Source organism: Phascolarctos cinereus, unplaced genomic scaffold, assembly GCF_003287225.1.
Source record: "Phascolarctos cinereus isolate Bilbo 61053 unplaced genomic scaffold, phaCin_HiC Scaffold_5;HRSCAF=322, whole genome shotgun sequence".
Taxonomy (NCBI): Eukaryota; Metazoa; Chordata; class Mammalia; order Diprotodontia; family Phascolarctidae; genus Phascolarctos; species Phascolarctos cinereus.
This window is the reverse complement of record NW_027555958.1, coordinates 323,681,722-323,700,172: the sequence shown is the minus strand read 5'-3', so window position 1 is coordinate 323,700,172 and position 18,451 is coordinate 323,681,722. Positions and strand designations below refer to the sequence as shown.

Sequence of the window (18,451 nt, the reverse complement as noted above, 5' to 3'; positions counted from 1 at the left end):
ATTCAAGAATATTCTCAATTTTGCAGGATCATTTTGGAGATACAATCTGATTTCCCTTTCTTTTCAATCCTGAAGTCCTTACTAGTTAACAGACAGTTATTAAGTGCTTGTTATGTGCCTAGCACTGTGCTAAGGCCTGGGGACTCAAAGAAAAGCAAAAACAGTTCTTGCCATCCTGGAGTTGCCATTCTAATGGGGAAGACAACACGTAAATGACTAGGTGCATACAACATATGTGCAGGGTAGATAGAAGGTAGTTTCTGAGGGGAAAGCACTAGCAGCTGTATATACTGGGGAAGGCCTTTTGCAGAAGTAGGGGATAAACAGAATTTTGAAGGAAACCAAGGAACCTAAAAAAGGTAAGAAGGGAGAGCATTCTACCTGTGGGGTACAGCCAATGCAAAGGCATGGACATAGGAGGTGGAGTATCATTTGCAGGGAACAGCAAGTAACTGGATTGTAGTCTGTGAAGGAGTGCAGAGTATAAGGATACAAAGGCAAGAAGTCAGGTTTTGAGTAGCATTAAATGCCAGAGTACTTTATAATTGGCTCTGAAGGTAATAGCAAACCACTGCATTTTACTGAGTACAAAGGTGATGTGATCAGAGTTCTACTTTAGGAAAATCATTTTAGTAGTTGAGTAAAGGATAGATTGGAGTTAGGAGAGAGTTGAGACAGGAGACCACAACTAAAAGGCTATTGCAGTAGTCCACTTGAGAGAGGATGGGCACCTAAACTAGTGCAGTAGCTGTGTGAGTAGAGAGAAAGGGATGTGTATGGAAAATGTGAAGTTAGAAATGTCAAGATTTAATAGGGCCATTTACTCCGACTACAGTTTTTCGTAACTCCTTACCTTTTTTCAAATTGCTCCTTGCCCTGGAATGGCCTCTCTGCTGTGACCTCACCTCCTGGCTTCACTTTTTGAAACAATAATAATAATAATAATAATAATAATAGTAGTAGTAGTAGTAGTAGCTAACATATATAGTGCCTACTATGTGCCAGGCACTGTGCCTACCGCTTTACAGATATCTAAAATCCAACTCATCCTTTGTGATTCAGTTTAAAAGCCTTATCTTTTGTGAAGCTCCAGTCATTCCATAGTCAAAAATACTTTTTCCTTCTTTGTAGTTCTGATAGCATTTTGTTTGTATCTAATGCTTTACCATGTTCTCTTTTGTTTATCATATTCACCCTGTTCAGTTTTACACTTAATGTGTTTGTGGATTGTGTCATCTTAATCTTTGAATCTAGTTGAGATAATAAGTTTATAAGAAACCAATATTAAAATACAAGATAGTTTAGAATTAAGTTCAAAATTGTGATACTTCAAGATATCATTAATGTCAATCTTTCCTCCAACAGTGCAGATTGGAATTCATACATACCTTCTTACTCTGTGGTTCTCTTGTCCATGTCCTCTCAAAAGTCCTCCAAAGAAGATTTCAGCTCATTAGATACCTTCCTTTTAGGTCTTTTTTTTTTTTAAACATTGCATAGGTTCTCAAGAAGTACTCAGGCTCACCATCTTGCTGTTCCTTCTTGTTACCTGACTGGCACACATCTTTTTTTGCTTATATCTAGATCAGTATTGGTAATATTCAACACTTTACTCATACTCACAGTATTTCCTTCCATTGCCCTTTTAATCACCGTATAGAGGAAGTGGACTTCATTGTGGGGCCATATGTGGCCTCAGGGCCAAAGGTTCCCCACCCCTGCTCTAGGCAGAGTGAATCCCTAGGATGGGCTTTATAACTACTTTCTACACCCTAATTGATGCATTTATATCATGATTCAAGTTACTGTTAGGTTAGACAGGACCACACCTACAATCTAAGGGGAAAATGTAGTGAAATGAGCCTTGGAATGCTTGAGATACTTCATAGACCAAATTTCACTTGCTATTTTCTTTTAATGGGCTCCATATCCTGTATGACTGTCCTTGAGTTTAGGGAATCATTTAAACTTTAGTACGTACAATAATTAGGAAGTGGTTGATACTTACAAAAGTTTTTCTATTCTACCTCCATCACTATGGATTCAGGTATGCATAATGAATGACATTGAAACATAATGTATTTGGATGTCTCCTGGAATGGTCAGAAGAATTGACTATGAGGGCAAAGAGGGACATTTTTTAAATACCATTAAACTGTTCTGTAAAGTCTGGAACTGAAAGTCAAAGACTGACATTTCATAGGTATTCTGATCCTTGTTAAAGGTCAGAGTTTTCTTCTGGTTTTAATAGCCAATTTATACATCATAACCTAGCATTTTTCTAGGGATCCAGGCCTGTGGTCAAACAGATGGAGGGAAGGAAGGGAGGGAGGGAGGGACTAAGCATTTATAATGTACTAACTCTTGTTCCAATGTGCTCAGTTCTAGGAGTACAAATACTAACAAAAATAAAGACATCCCCTGCCCTCAAGGAGTTTACATTCTAATGGGGGAAGACTACACACTAAAAGCAGCTGAAAAATGACTGTGGGGAAGAATGGGATGGTTACCAGGTTTTGAAGTCCAAAAAGTCTAGAATGGAGCTGGGAGGGGAGACCAAGATGCCTTCATAAAATGGAGGCTTCAGAAGGAACTCAACAATGAGAGAACAGAGGCAGGCCTTGCAGAGATATTCCATAGTTAACAGGCCAGAAGAGTTGCAGACTATTCCAGGTTGAGAGGGGCCTGGGCACCAAGGAAAGTTTCAGGATAAGACAGTGGTAAAGGTATGATTTTGAAGTCTAGAAAGTCAAGAATAAGAGTAGGAGGGGAATAAGTGGAAAAGATTAAAAACTCACATTTGTAAAGGGGGTAAGCCAATGAGGATATTTAGAGAGATCCCATTACTATCTTGGCAGGATTGTCACACTCACCTTCCAAATAATTTATAGCCACCTGAGACTGGTTTAAAATTAGGATGTGTTACTCAACACTCCTAATTGGCAGCAGTTAGTATTCCCTTCCTTCCCTTCTCTCCCCCCCCTCCCCGTGGATTGTAAGTTTCTGTCATAAAACTTTTATTAGGATTAATGTAAGATCATAGGGAATAAATAAGCCAAACATGATCTGAAGGAATTCCGCCTCACAGTAAGTTCCATTGTTTCCAATTAAAATAGGGCATAGTTATTTTTAAAATAACATCAGTACTTAGAAAAAATTTTGTTTGTTTTTTTGGCTAGGCAGTGCGTTTAAGTGACTTGCCCAGGGTCACACAGCTAGTAAGAGTTCAGTGTTTGAGGCCACATTTGAACTCAGGTCCTCCTGAATCCAGGGACAGTGCTCTATCCACTGCGCCACCTAGCTGCCCCTTAAAAAAATTTTTAAGTCAGTTCTAGGAGGTATTAGTATTATTTTACAACTGTGGTATAGCATATGACAACTATTTTTAAATAGCCGTCTTTTGTACTCATTGAATTCATAAAAAGTCTTTCTAAAAGCTTCCAGCTTATTTTGTACTCTCTGTCTTCTATGTCTGCCTTTAATTCATGTGACATACTATATTCCTCTCATTTCAAAGCAATTATCAGTGGTGCAGCATAAGACTCATGAAAAGGAACAGTTAATGCCTACTGTGTGATGAGTTGTGCTTTTATATTTTCCATTTCTGCCTTACATTTATTGTGGTCTTTTCATAGTGCCCAAATTGAACCAGCTTCCTCTTTGGCTCCACATGGTTTGTACACTATAAAGTTTCTCAAACTTATGATGTAAATTTGCTACTCTTTTGTTAGTGGTGAAACTGCCAGCTTTCCAGGCTCATTTTTCTTTCTTCATAAGCCAGTTTTTAAATTTTTTTTTTGCCTAAGTGTGAATCTAGCTCTTCCTACCTATAACATTCTACATTCTACATTCCCTTTCTTTCTAATTCTCTTTTACACACTCAAACTATTCCAACTAGATGTATAAATACATTGCTTCAGTTTGTTTACCTGTTGACTTCAACCAAATTCAGACTGGCTAATGTTGACAGGTGAATTGATATAGAAAGAAAGGAGAAAATGCACTTCAGGCACAAGATAAACAGCATCTTCTTCTGATATCTTGTAGTACTTTATTTAGATGAATTTGTGACACTGAAAACATACTTCTTTATATGTACTTATTTATGTACATGTCTTACCTCCTAATAAATTGTAGTCTCCTTGAGGAAACCTTCTACATCTTTTTTTCCCTCTCTCTCTCAAAGACATAGTTTGTATAAGAGTGCTTTGCACATAGCATAATAAGCTCTCAATGAATATTTAAATAGCATGGGCAAAAATATGGGAGCAGGAGTAAATAGAGCATTGTAGAGAGGGCTGTAAAGATGCCAGCATAACAGAGAATAGTGAAAAATACAGTTGGGTAGACATAGGGTAGGGCTTTGAATCCTTAATGGAGTTCAGACTTGATGTCATTGACATTAGAGAACTATTATAAGCTCTGGAACAGATGAATGGCATGACACATAATGGTGTTTATGAATATTAGTTTAGCAGTGACATACAGAATATTTTAAAGAGAAAGGCCAGAGTCAGGGAAATCAATCAGGAGGTTGTTGTAATTCAGGTGTGAGGTACTGAGGAAATGGGACTAAGGTGTTAGCAGTGGGAATAGAAGTAAAGAAGTAAATCTAAGAAATGGATATATAGATAGATACATATATATATAGATATGTGTATATTTTTAAGGCTTTAAAGCACTTTATGCATATGAAATAGAAGTCAAAGATTACTTCATAGTTTATTGCTCCCAGGCACTGTCTTAAATTCTTGCTCTCTTCTACATTCTTAGGTCTGTCAATGGAGTCTACCGGATTGGGCTCTATGCCCTGAAAGATATGCCAGCTGGTACTGAACTCACCTATGACTACAATTTTCATTCCTTTAATGTTGAGAAACAGGTAATAGATCCAAAGCAAGGGCTTACTTTTGGTCTTGATGTCCAGTGAGTGAATCCTCAATAAAGTATAACTAACATTGGCCATAGAATTCTAAAGTATTTGGACAATATTTGCTTGTCCCTTTACCTATCACCTGACATAATAAAGCAGTCGGATCTATCTTTTTCATAAAAAACCCTAAGAAAAAATGTTGTTGAATCTGCTTTAAATGTTCATTTATCTTGTTGGCAGTTAGGAAGTTTTACTAAAAGTTTTTCTCTCATTTTTGTTATAATCTTAATATTGTTTTTCTCTCAGTGGAGATAGGGAGGAAAATGATTACTCTCTCTCATATTAAAATTCTTTGTAAACATGGATTAATTGTGAGATGACCATCCCCCATGGGTTTCTTTGCAAGACTTAAGATACAAGTTAAATATTCTTCGATTTTCCCTCAAAGCAACTTTGTAAGTGTGGTTTTGACAAATGCCGAGGTATCATTGGGGGCAAGAGCCAACGCGTGAATGGACTCACCAGCAAAAGCAGCCAACCTGTGACCACACACAGACGTCCAGGACGGTCAAAAGAGAAGAGGAAATCCAAGCACAAGTTGAAGAAAAGGGTGAATATTGATCCTAATCGTTTCCCTAAAGAGCTGCCTAAAGCTGTTGGAATGAGGCAGGGGCACCAATAGAGCAGCTTGAAATAAGTTTCTGTTTTGTTAGAGAATATTTTCCTGTTTCTCGTATTTTCTCCCCAAGGTCTAACTCATCATTATTTTTTTATCCAGAGAGGGCATCTTTCTGAGGAGCCTAATGAAAATGTCAACACCCCAACCAGAATGACCCCCCAACTGCAAATGAAGCCAATGTCCAACCGAGAAAGGTAACTAGCACTATTTTTTTTGCTTAAGTTCTTTATGATCAGGAGTTTATATTTTCTGTGGTTTACATATATATCATTTAATGTTGTTAATAAGCATTATAATAAGTGCTTTTATTCCCTTTGCTAATGATATAGAATCAGAACAACAAAACAAGTATCTGGAAGTATTTGGATAGCTCCAGAGTTGCATGGTTAGAAGGCATGTCAGAGGTCATCTATACCAATTCCAATTCAAAACATGAATTCCCTTCACAACATCCCTAAAAAAATGGACATCTAGGATCCTCTTAAAGGTCCCTCGGTGACAGGAAACTCCCTCCTATGGCAACCTGTTCCATTTCTGGGCACCTATAATTCAATAGTAAAAATGTATTAAGTGCCTGCTATGTGCCAAGTACTATGCTAAGCATTGGGAATACAAAAAGAGGCAAAAGTCAGTCTCTGCCCTCAAGCTCACAATCTAATGGGAGAGACAAGAAGCAAACAAATATGTATAAACAAGCTATACAATGGATAAATAGGAAATAATTCATAGAGGGAAGGCACTAGAATTAAGAAATTGGTAAATTATTGGGAAAATCTTCCTATAGCAGGTGAGATTTTAGTTGGGACTTGAAGGAAGCCAGAGAAGCTGAGATGAGGAGGAGAGCATTCCAGGAATGCAAGATAGCCAGAGAAAATTCTGCTCAGAGCCAAGAGTTGGAGTGCCTTGTTCAAGGAACAGCCAGGAGGCCAGTGTTGCTGGATCTAAGAGTAGATGGCAGGGCGTAAGATATAAGAAGACTGGACCAACAGTGGTGGAAGGTGGGATGAGAGGTTATGAAGGACTTTGGAATCCAAAAAGAAGATTTTTTATTTGATCCTGGAGGCAACAGGGAGCCACTGCAGTTTATTGAATAGGAAGAGGTGACATGGTTGGACCTGAACTTTAGAAGAAACAGTAGCAACTGAGTGGAGGGTGAACTGGAGTGGGAAGAGACTTGAGGCAGGCAGACACAGTAGTGGGCTATTGCAGTAGTGTAAAGCATGAGGTAATGAAGGGTGTTCTAGGGTGGTGGTGATGTCATAGGAGAGAGTGGGTCATATTCAAGAGCTGTTGCAAAGGTGAAATCAATAAGCCTTGGCAACAGATTGGATATGGAGGATAAGACACAGTGAAGAGTCTAGCATAACTCCTAGGTTGTGAGCCTAAGGGACTGAGTGGATAGATTTACCATTTACAAGAATAGGGAAAATAGGAGGTAGGGAGGGTTTAGGGGGAAAGATAATGAGTTCAATTTCTGCATGTTGAATGCACATCCAGTTTGAGATATCTGGAAGGTAGTAGGAAATGTGAGATTGGAGGTCAGCAGAGAGGTTAGGGTAGGATAGGGAGATTTGAGAATCATCAGCTGAGAGATGGTAATCAAATCCATGGGAGCTAATGAGTTCACCAAGTGAAGTAGCATAGAGGGAAAAGAGAAGAGAGCCCAGGACAGAACCCTGAGGGACATAAATGGTTAGAAAGTGTGAAATGAATATGGACCCAGTAAGGAAACTGAGAAAGAGTGATCTGATAGGTAGAACAGGAACCAGGATAGAGCAGAGTTCTAAAAACCTGGAGAAGAGAGTATCAAGGATAATGTGATTAACAGTGTCAGAGGCTTCAGAGTGTCAGGGAGAATAAGAATTGAGAAAAGCCGCTGGATTGGGCAATTAAAAGATCATTGGTAACTTTGGAGAGAACAGTTTCAGTGGAATGATGAAATTAGAAGCCAGATTGCAAGAAGTTAAGAAGTGCATGAGGAGAGAGTGGAGGCACCTATTGTAGACAGACTTCAAGGAGTTTTAAGTCAGGAGCAGATGAACTGAGCCAGTAAACAGGGAGAAATTGCTTTTTTGGGAGGGTGGGGGTGAGGCAGTTGGGGTTAAGTGACTTGCCCAGGGTCACACAGCAAGTAAATGTCAAGTGTCTGAGACAGGATATGAACTCGGGTCCTTCTGACTCCAAGGCCGGAGCTCTATCTGTTGTGCCACCTTAGCTGCCCCAGACAGGGAGAAATTGAAAGTAACTAGAGATGACAGAGGGAGCAGTCTTTTGGAGGAGATGGGATAGAATAGGATGACTTGAACAAGTGATAGGGGTTAGCCTTGGTAAGGAGTAAGACCTGTTCATCATGTGAGACAGATGAAGGAGGAAATAGTAGCCAAAGACATCTGAGTGATAAGAGATAAGGAAGAGGGAGCTCACAGTGAATGACTTTATTTTTTTCTGCAAAATATGAGGCAGGGTTCTCAGATGAGAGTGTGAGAGGAAGGAGAGCCATGACAGGTTTAAGAAAGGATTAAAAGGTTGGGAAGAGTCACTGTGGAGAGTTGGGATAGTGAGTTGATAGGGAGTTAGGATTGCCTAGGAACAGTGAGCCCAGCTGAGGTTGTGTAGCATAAATTTGTAGTGGACTCAGTCAAAACAATTCCATGATTTTCTCCACCTTTGTTGAGCAACACTTGTGTGTGAAGGTGTCACATGGTGTGAAAGAGTGAAGGTGTCAAATGGTAGGAATAATACAAGGCTGAGGCTTGGTTGGGCATAATCACAGATATGATAAGGAGGGATAGGGATTCAAGAAAGGATAACAGTGTAGAATTGAATTGATTCACTGGGGAGTCAAGATGAGAAAAAGAGAGTGGCCACTGCAGGGGGACATGACCTGGGAAATAATTAAGAATTCAAGGGACTAGAGATGAAGAGTAGAGTTTGGCAAGAGAAGGCAGGGAGAAAGGTGAAAAGTCAATAGTTTGTATTTGGATAAGGGGGTTTCAGAGTTTTTAAACATAGAGGAGTACATTTGTAGATGATGGCAAGGCCATCTATGTGTGTGACTGATTTTGGGTGATAAATGAATGGTTTAGAAACTGAGTGGTAGGCAGCTAGGTGGTGCAGAGAATAGAGCACCAGCCCTGAAGTCAGGAAGACCTGAGTTCAAATGCGGCCTCAGACCAAACACTTGACATGTACTAGCTGTGTGACCCTGGGCAAGTCACTTAACCCCAATTGCCTAAAATTTAAAACAAAAAACAAAAACAAAAAACTGAGTGGTGAGGGTGTTTGAGGGAGAGTCAGTATACATGTTGTATGTTGAAATTCATTAGTATGAGGGCAAAAGTTAAGGGAAGAAAGGAAAGTTATAAGCCAGGTATCAGACTCACTGAGGAAGTAAGAGTAGACAATAACTACCAAGATTTTGATTATGTGGTGGATGTGAATATCATGTACTTAAAAGGAAGAGGGGTCACTGAATGTAATTAGGTAGGGAAAAAATGAGGAAGTGGCAGTGGGGAGCCAGGAATATTCCAGTTCCCCTGGCTCAGCTAGTAAGCTGAGGAAAATGAGTGAAGGTGCAGCCAGCACTGGAAAGAGTGGCTAAGGAAGGTTCTGTCAAATGGGAGAAACAGGTAAGAGCTAGTAGATGGAAGAAATGGGAAGGAAAAAGATGTTAAATGAAGGGAAGTTTGTTGCCTATGGAAAGGGCACAGCAAAAGGACTGGTTAGTGTTTGATTTTAACATTGGGGTGTGAGGATTGAGGGGGAGGGGGAGGAGAAATCAGGTGTTGGGGGATGGGGAATGGAGTTTGGATGATCTACAGGAGTTCAGTCACTGGCATGTGAAGAATATGACCAGCTGTGATAGTGTTTACCACTGAGTGGAAAGCATCACTCTTATTCCCAATGAGGTTGGAGAATCGGGCTGGAGGCAAGTGCCATATGAGATAGGAGGTCCCACTTCACAAATGCTCATCCCTCCAAAAGCTGGAGATTGGTGGATCCTCTGAAATAGAAGTGAAACCTACACAATAGGAGAAAAAGGCCCCATTGCCCACCAGCTTTCGTCCTTCTGTTCCCTCAAAAGACAGAAAAAATAGGAGATGGAAGGTCTGAAGGCAGAGAGTCAGTTGCTCCTCTTTGCACCAGACATTCTCCACATCCCAGTTGGGAGATTGGGCTTGGCAGTAGGAGGTGGAGGTTGCCTTTGCTGGCACAGGTAGAAGTCATTGCTTTGGGCTAGGTGGAAGGCTCTCTTCTTGGCCTCTTGCAGCCTTCCCCCAGCCTGAAGTCTTCTCACCTGAGGAGGCTGAAAAGAGAAAGAGAATTAACAGCATGGGGCAAAAGGTACAAAACCTTATCTAAGGGGGGAAAAAAACTCCCTGAAAACTAGTATTGACCAAAGAGAGGTTGATAACTCCATAAGACAACAAATAATAGTTAAAACAAAGTCAAAAAAACTGAAAAAATAAAAGAAAAAACCAACTGATCTGGAGAAGAGGTCATTTAAGAATCATTTGACTACTTGAAAGGCATGACCCAAAAAAAGCCTAGATACCATATTTCAGGAAATTATAAAAGATTCCCTGGATCTCTCAAAACCAGAGAGCAAAGTAAAAATAGAAGGAATCTACCAATTATTTTCTGAAAGAAATCTCAAAATGAAAACTCCTAAATTGTTTTAGCCAAAATTGAGAGCTTCCAGGTCAAAGAGATCTCATTCTAAAGGAACAGAACAAGCAAAAGGAGTAGAGTATCCTTGTATATTAAGAAAGTATACTTGTAAAGAAACTTGGGAAGCATAGTGGGAGAACACTTGAGTAAAGATCAACTAAAGCAGAAATAGATGTGATATTGTCACTGATGCATGGTACAGTGGAAAGAATACTGGATTTGTAGCCAGAAGTTCTCCTCTGCTACTTACAATCTGTCCAGGTCACAACTTCTCTGGGCCTCAGTTTCTTTATCTGAAAAATGAAGAGACGAGGAGGTTGAGAAATAAATTATGATCCTAACATGTAGGTATCGTACAGTAGTGACACGGGACTTCATTTATCTTTACTTCTGCTGAAACTCTGCAGCATTAAAAAATAATTGACTGCCTTAATAATAATTTCATCCTTCAAAAAGTGAAGGAACCAACAAGGAGAATTTTTTTTTCTTTTTTCTTTTTAAATATAAATTTATTTTTAGTTTTCAACATTTACTTCCACAAGCTTTTGAATTCCAAATTTTCACCCCATCTTGCCCCTCCCCCACCCCAAGATGGCATGCATTCTGAATACCCCTTCCCCTAGTCTGCCCTCCCTTCTATTTCTCCCCGCCTTCTCTTATCCCATTCCCCTTCTATTTTCCTATAGGGCAAGATAGATTTCTGTACCTCATTTCCTGTATTTCTTATTTCCCAGTTGCATGTGGAAACATTTTTTAAACATGTGTTTTTAAAACTTTGGGTTCCAAATTTTCTCCCTTCCTCCCACCCAACCCACCCTCATTGAAAAAGCAAGCAAGTCAATACAGGCCATGCATGTGCAGTTATGCAAAACACTTCCATAGTAGACATGTTGTGAAAAACTAATTCTATTTCCCTTAATCCTATCCTGCCCCCCCATTTATTCTGTTCTTTTCACCCTGTCCCTCCTCAGAAGTACTTCCTTCTGATTACCCCTTTCCCAATCTGCCCTTCTGTCTATCATCCCGCTGCTCTCTTGTCCCCTTCCTCCCCTGTTTTCCTGTAGGGTAAGACATATTTCCATACCCAATTGAGTGTGTATGTTATTCCCTTCTTAAGCCAAATCCTATGAGAATAATATTCCCTCATTTCCTCTCACCTTCCCCTGTTTCCCCTCCACTGTAAGAACCTTTTCTTGTCTGTTTTGTGCGAGATAATGTACCCCATTCTACCTCTCCCTTTCTCCTTCTCCTAGTATAATCCTCTCTCACCCCTTAATTTTATTCTCCAGATATCACCCCTTCATCTTCAACTCACCCTGTGCCCTCTGTCTATCTGTCTATCTATACATACATATAATTTTTTCCCTCCTACTACCCTAATACTGACAAAGGTCTTATGAGTTATAAATATCATCTTTCCATGCAGGAATGTAAACCGTTCAGTCTTAATAAGTCTCTTATGATTTCTCTTTCCTGTTCACCTCTTCATGTTCCACTTGAGTCTTGTATTTGAAAGTCATATTTTCTATTCAGCTCTGGTCTTTTCATCAAGAATGCTTGAAAGTCCTCTGTTTCACTGAATGACCATTTTTTCCCCTGAAGGATTATACTCAGTTTTGCTGGGTAGGTGATTCTTGGTTGTAATTCTGTGTCCAACAAGGAGAATTTTTAATCTGGATCAAATTCTTACCAACAAGGAGGACTGGCTACTAGGGAGGAAATGATTAGCATCTTTGGGGAAAGTGACCTCTCTATCTTAAAAGTTATAATAGAAGAAATTGACTTGGGGAGGACAGATTTCAGAGAACAGATAATTAGAATCCTGTGGCCCAAAAATTCTGCAAATAGAAGCTGTTCCTAAAGGGAGAAGAAACTTTCAAGAATTAACTTCTTAAGATATGAAGAGAATTCTAATAAAGAGAAAAAAGGTGTTGTATCAACCCACTAAGATTTTTTTTTCTTTTTAAAATTTTTAACATCCACTTCTTTTTAAATCTTTTTTATTTTTGGAAATTTTTTATTGTTTTCAACATTCACTTTTATGAGATTTTGAGTTGTAAATTTTCCCCCCTCTCCAAGATGGCATGCAATCTGATGTAGCTTATACATGTACAGTCATATTAAGCTTATTTCCACATTAGTGATGTTGTGAAAGGATAATCAGAACAAAAGGGGGAAATCATGAGATTTAAGAAAGAACAAAAAACAACAAAAAAGAGAAAATGGTATGCTTCAATCTGCATTCAGACTCCATAATTCTTTCTCTGGATGTGGATAACATTTTCCATCATGAGTCTTTTGGAATTGTCTTAGATCATTGCATTGCTAAGAAGAGCTAAGTCTAACAAAGTTGGTCATTGCACAGTGTGGCTGTTAACGTGTATGACATTCTCCTGGTTCTGCTCATTTCACTCAGCATCAGTTTATATAAGTCTTTCCAGGTTTTTTTGAAGTCTACCTGCTCATCATTTCTTATATCACAATAGTATTCCATTACATTCATGTAGAAGAGGAAAGATAGTGGGGAACAGAACTTCCATCTCATTCTGTGCTATCTCTATACTCCTTCTCTCTTCTGACACTGCCACCACTCTAGTATAGGCCCTTATCACCTCATGCCTGTATTATTGCAATAGTGTGCTGGATTTGTCTGCCTCAAGTCTTTCCCTGCTCCAGTCCCTCCCACATTCAGCCACTAATTAGATTTTCCTAAAGCACAGGTCCAGTGTCAGCCCTCTACTCAAACTCCAGTAGCTCCCTGTCACCTCCAGGATAAAAAAAAAAACCTATCTGGCATTTAAAGACCTTCATAACCTATCATCCCCCTTCCCCTCCCAGTCTTCTTATATCTTACTCCCTGCCACCTACTTTTAGATCTAGCTTGTTTCTATATATTTGTTTACTTATTGTCTCTTCCATTAGATTGTGAGCTCCATAAGGGCAGGGACTGTCTTTTGTTTCTTTTTGTATCCCCAGTGCTTAACACAGAGCTGGGCACATAGTAGATGCTTAATAAATGTTTATTGACCCGCTCAAGTGGTCATAGAAGAATAGTATCAATATGTTTTTGACCATATACTATTAGAAGTTTTTTGCATGTGTAGAATCTTTGCATATAGAAGAACAGTTATGGATTGGGGGGGGGAATCTTTGTATCAAATACCTGATAAAATTCTGATATCCCAATTCTGTAGGGAATTTACATAAGTTTATAAGCTCAAATATTTTCCCAGCATATTAATGGTCAGAAGATATAAACAGTTTTCAGAAGAGGGAATGCAAAGTATCAACAAATATATGAAGTGTTTTCTGTATCACTTATAATAAAATCAGTGCAAAGTAAAAACAACATTGCATCACCTCAAACACATCAAATTGACCAAGATGATAAAAAGTTGAAATTATGTTGGGAGAGGCTACTTTCCAAAAGACAGACTAATAATAATTCACTGTTGGTGGAACAGTCCTACCAAATTTATGCTCCCAGGAAGTCAGTCACAGAGATGTCCTATATGTATACCAAACATTCACAGCAGCACTCTGCAGTAGCAAACATGTAGAAACAAATTGGGAAATATGTGAACAGATTATAGTATATAAATAATGAAATGTACCACAAAATATGAGTACAGTGAAACATGGGAAGACTTGTGTGAACTGATGCAGAGTGAAGAAAGAAGAACCAAAAGAACAGTATACGCAAGAACTCAGACTGATTTGGATACGCCCTGCACTGACATAGCTGGAAGCGTATCCATGCCTGCCCATCATGTCTTGATTCTTAACCATATGATAGGTGAAAACAGTACTAAAAGATGATAAAATCTAGTCTGAAGACAATGGCCATTGTGAAAGATGGCTTAACTTTTTCTAAAGGACAATATTTGGGGGAAGGGGGGAACATTATTTCTTGAAAAGTTGGTGTTATGTCACAACAAAGTGTATTGAGAACAATTTTTTTAAAAAAGAAAAGTATCAAAAATGGTAAAGTTCTCAATGAGTTGAGACTGGCAAGGAAAATTAAGGACAAACAAAATAGTTTTATTTATCCTATTTATCCTTTATTTATCCAAAGGATCCTCAATCCTTTGATTGAGAAAAAGCATCAAAGCAGTGATACAACCAATGGACTTTGAAGATAAAGCAATACTGCTCGGTTCTTATTACTCTACTGAGAATAGTCTTTGTACTGAAAGGGGTAGAACAAAAATGACTAATATAGAAGTGATATACAAGACAATAGTAATAACTAGCACTTATGTCAGCACTTGTTTGCGAAGTGCTTTATTATTGCTAAGCCCCTTTTACAGACCTTTGAATATCATAGGTAATGCCACAACTAAAAACAAGGGCAGAGCAGCACCCAGTGCAGGGCAACACAAGAAACAAGGCCCAGCCCTGCATCCAGGTAGCACAGTCCTGAACTGTAGTAGGAAACAAGGTCAAGCAATATAGAAGGTAGATCCTAATCTTAGCCTTCATACTTGGAACCTAGTAGGGCCTCCCCCATACCCTTTAGAAGTATATGCACACAGTATGATCCAAGCACAAGCCTCCAGTCTATAAACTGAGGCTAGAGGTATGAAGAAACAGAAGAAAACACCAAACACAATGAAAAAATAGTTTGGATTGAATGAAACCCAAGGATCAAACCAAGAGAAGTAGTGTTATAAAAATAAAATAAAATCCTTCAAAAATAGAACCAGTCATAGCAGAATAACCTCATTTCCTTTATTGACAGGATTCCTAGACTGCTAAATCAGGACCATCTTGTAGATAGTTTTCTTAGATTTGACATTTGACGCAATCTCCCTTGCTATGTTTTGGAGAGATATGAGTTAGGTGATAATATAAAATGAATTCAGCACTGATTGAATGACTAGATCCAAATCGTAATCATTTGTAATCAGCTTGGGAGGAAGTGTCCAGTGATGTGCTTTGAGGTGCTGATCTTAGACCTGTGCTGTTCACCATTTTTATTGTTGGCTTGGAAGAAGGCATAGATGACATGCTTACCAAATTTAGATATGACACAAACCTGGGAGGGATAACTAACACATTGGATCCAAAAAGATCTTGTGAAATAGAACATTTGGCCAAATCTAATAAGTTGAAAATTAGTAGTAATAAATGTCTTACACCTGGGTTTTTTAGTCATGTACAAGAAAGATTAGAGTTTCTCTTAAAAAGATCTGGTGATTTTAGTGGAATGCAAGCTCAGTATGATTCAGCAATGTGCCAGCCCAAAAAACTGTTATATTTGTGGTCTGCATGTATAATATCCGTGTTAGACTATATATGGAATATTGTATTCAATTCTAGAGCTCATGCTTTAAAAAAGGCATCGATTCCCTGGAGAATATCAAGAGAAAAGCAACAAGCTAGTGAAGGACCTGGAGATAATACCGTAGCAGTACCAGTTAAAGAAACTGGTAATATTTAGTCCAAAGAAGAGAAAACTTAGGAGGGGCATGATAGCTATATTCAGGTATTTAAAGGGTTGTCATGTGGAAGAGGCATCCTTCTCCCTAGAGCAAAACTAGAACAATGGGTAGAAAGTACAAAGAGGCATATTAACTCTTGAGGTAACAATTAGATCTATCCAGAGGTGGAATATGCTCCTTCAGGAAATAGGAGGTTCCCCCTTATTGGAGAGTCTCAGGCAAAGACTAAATGATTTCTTGTCAAGTAGTTATTTAGCCTTTTATTAAGGTGAAAATTTTTTTTCAAGTACTGGTTGGACTAGGTAGTGTCTGGGGTCTTCCTGTGAATAAATAATTTCCTAGGTCCCTATGATCCTTGGATTGTACAAAGCTCAGCATGAAAACAACTTCAAGGAATACTTTCTATAGATGGCACTGTGCAGTTAGGCATGACAAGAGAAGAGACAGGTAGGTATGAGTAGAAGTGTTTAAACAGTCTTTTAACAAGTGACAGAACTGAATAGAATCTCAGAAAATTTCTTTAGGAAATTTGCAAGCAAATTGGATTCTTCTGTATATTTTGTCAGTGTCACTATATAGTTCATATATATCTCCATGATTATTGTCCATATGTGTTGTCTGCCCTGATCAACCCCAACCATCTTTGATCATGTCATTACTCATAGTTTTATATTGGTTTAGCACTTTTTCATATGTTTCTTTATGTTTTCATGTATTTCTTACATGTTTATTCTCTCTCATTTGAAAAGCCCCTTCAGGGAGGCATATAGTATATCTCTCCTAGTGATATCCTCCTAAACAGTATCCTAAATGAGGACATTTCGTGAATAATATTTAATTGATTCCTGATTTTAAATGGAAGTATCAAGAGGAAAGGAAGCATAATGTGCGTGTATTCTATATAGTATTCACCAATCACACTTTGGAAAATTCCCCACAATTTAAAAATATAAACTTGTTTACATCCAGACCTCTTTATAACAGATTCACAGTGCACTGATAACTGCCACCTCTCCCTCCCCAAAGGAACTTTGTGTTAAAACATCATGTATTCCTGGTACGGAACTGGGAGAAAATCAGACAGAAGCAAGAGGAGGTAAAACACACCAGTGACAATATCCATTCGGCTTCCTTGTACACCCGCTGGAATGGTATCTGCCGAGATGATGGAAACATCAAATCTGGTGAGACATGGGTGGGGACCCATTTATATCCCAGAGGGCTGACCAAAACATAGTTTCTTCAAATAAAGCTTACTTCTTCAAGGGAGTAGTCAGTACCAGATTCTAGAAAGTGGATAGAAAAGTTGGTACCAAGGTCCATTGATTAGCATGAGTGAATAATGTTCTGTCACAATCCTATAGCATACCTGCCTGTGCTTTAATGAGTAGGATCAGACCCCTTCATGTCAGTCTCCCCACTACCACTCTACAGCCTACAATATTTGCCTGAAATAGGAGAGACTGTGAGTTATAACTAGATATAATGAGGGGGTAGGAGGAAGGGCCCTTGTGTAGCAGTTGATAGGCTGTTTTTCTCATTCAAATCAGTATACAACTTTTAAGTTACTTTTTCTTTCTTTTCACATAGAAGATAGTCATCTTGTCATTCTTGAGTGGCAGATGTAGCTGATGTGGCAGACATAGCTAAGTTCAGAATTGTTCTTTAGATAGACTGAAAGAATAACTGGCATGTCCAAATAACCCATTTAAACTAGAGTAAAAATGTTCAGGGTTGCCACTCTCTTCTGTTCCTTCTTGGGTTTCCTAAGAGTGCTAGTGTCAGTTTTAAATTACTAATCAACATACTTAGCATTCATTGGGAACATCACTTTTTTTCAGTTAGCTATTCTGCAATATTCCCAGAAAACTGAGAAAAGAGCTTGCCTATAGGTATTTGTTAGAAAGGGTTTTTTGTTTGTCTTTCTTTTCCAGTGTTTTGTTTTGTTGTTTTGTTTGTGGGGGGGGATTAGAAGGGAAAGAAGGTGGATTTTCATTAAATGGGGGTGTGTAAGAGAATATACTGAGCAAGCCCTAAATATATTCAAAACTTTGCCCAGAACCTCAAGGTAGTCTGTTTTTCTACTTTTAACAAGTTTCATGTCAGCCTAGTGGCTAAAATCCATGTTAACTCCTATGATTTGCCTATCCAAGAAACTCCAGTATATCTTGCATTCTGGACAGAAAGAAAGAAAGGAGCTTCCTGAAGCTACTGAATCTTCTGAAGCAAACCAAGAGAAATATGGAATAAGTGGAATGAATTTGGGCTCAACACTGAATGAAATTTGTCTCTTTTTTGCCTTTCCAGATGTCTTCATGACCCAGTTCTCCGCCTTGCAGACAGCCCGCTCAGTGAGGACAAGGAGGTTGGCAGCTGCAGAGGAGAACATCGAAGTGGCCCGGGCAGCACGCCTGGCCCAGATATTCAAAGAGATATGTGACAGCATCATCTCTTACAAAGGTGACCAGATCCCCAAGAAGTTTCTTTCTCTCTTATCTTTACATTATGTTCCCTTTTTCACCTCATCTGCCTCAAAACCAAAGTTGCCATAATGCCTTGCATTTCTGTTGCACAATAAAGTTTACAAAGTGCTTTCCCACACATATCATTTCATCTTCACAATAGTCCTTTGAGGTTTTATAAAACAGATCTTTCACTTGTATTCAAATAATATTTAAAGTGTACACACTTAGACATATTATTGTTGTATAATGATTTGGAATTTTCTAATATATAATTACCTGACAGCAATAAAATATGTTAACATAGACTTAAAATACATAT

General features: G+C 38.7%; 1 protein-coding gene across 2 annotated transcripts in view; it reads left to right on the top strand.

The window, feature by feature from the left end:
• ASH1L (ASH1 like histone lysine methyltransferase) overlaps positions 1-18,451 on the top strand; it is a 237,167-nt gene that overhangs the window by 202,629 nt on the left and 16,087 nt on the right. For both annotated transcript variants that reach the window (XM_020991583.2, XM_020991582.2), the window contains exons 13-17: positions 4,774-4,882; positions 5,322-5,483; positions 5,652-5,746; positions 16,694-16,851; positions 17,975-18,127. In XM_020991583.2, coding sequence (XP_020847242.1) covers positions 4,774-4,882; positions 5,322-5,483; positions 5,652-5,746; positions 16,694-16,851; positions 17,975-18,127 — 677 coding nt within the window. The remainder of the gene's footprint in view (positions 1-4,773; positions 4,883-5,321; positions 5,484-5,651; positions 5,747-16,693; positions 16,852-17,974; positions 18,128-18,451) is intronic.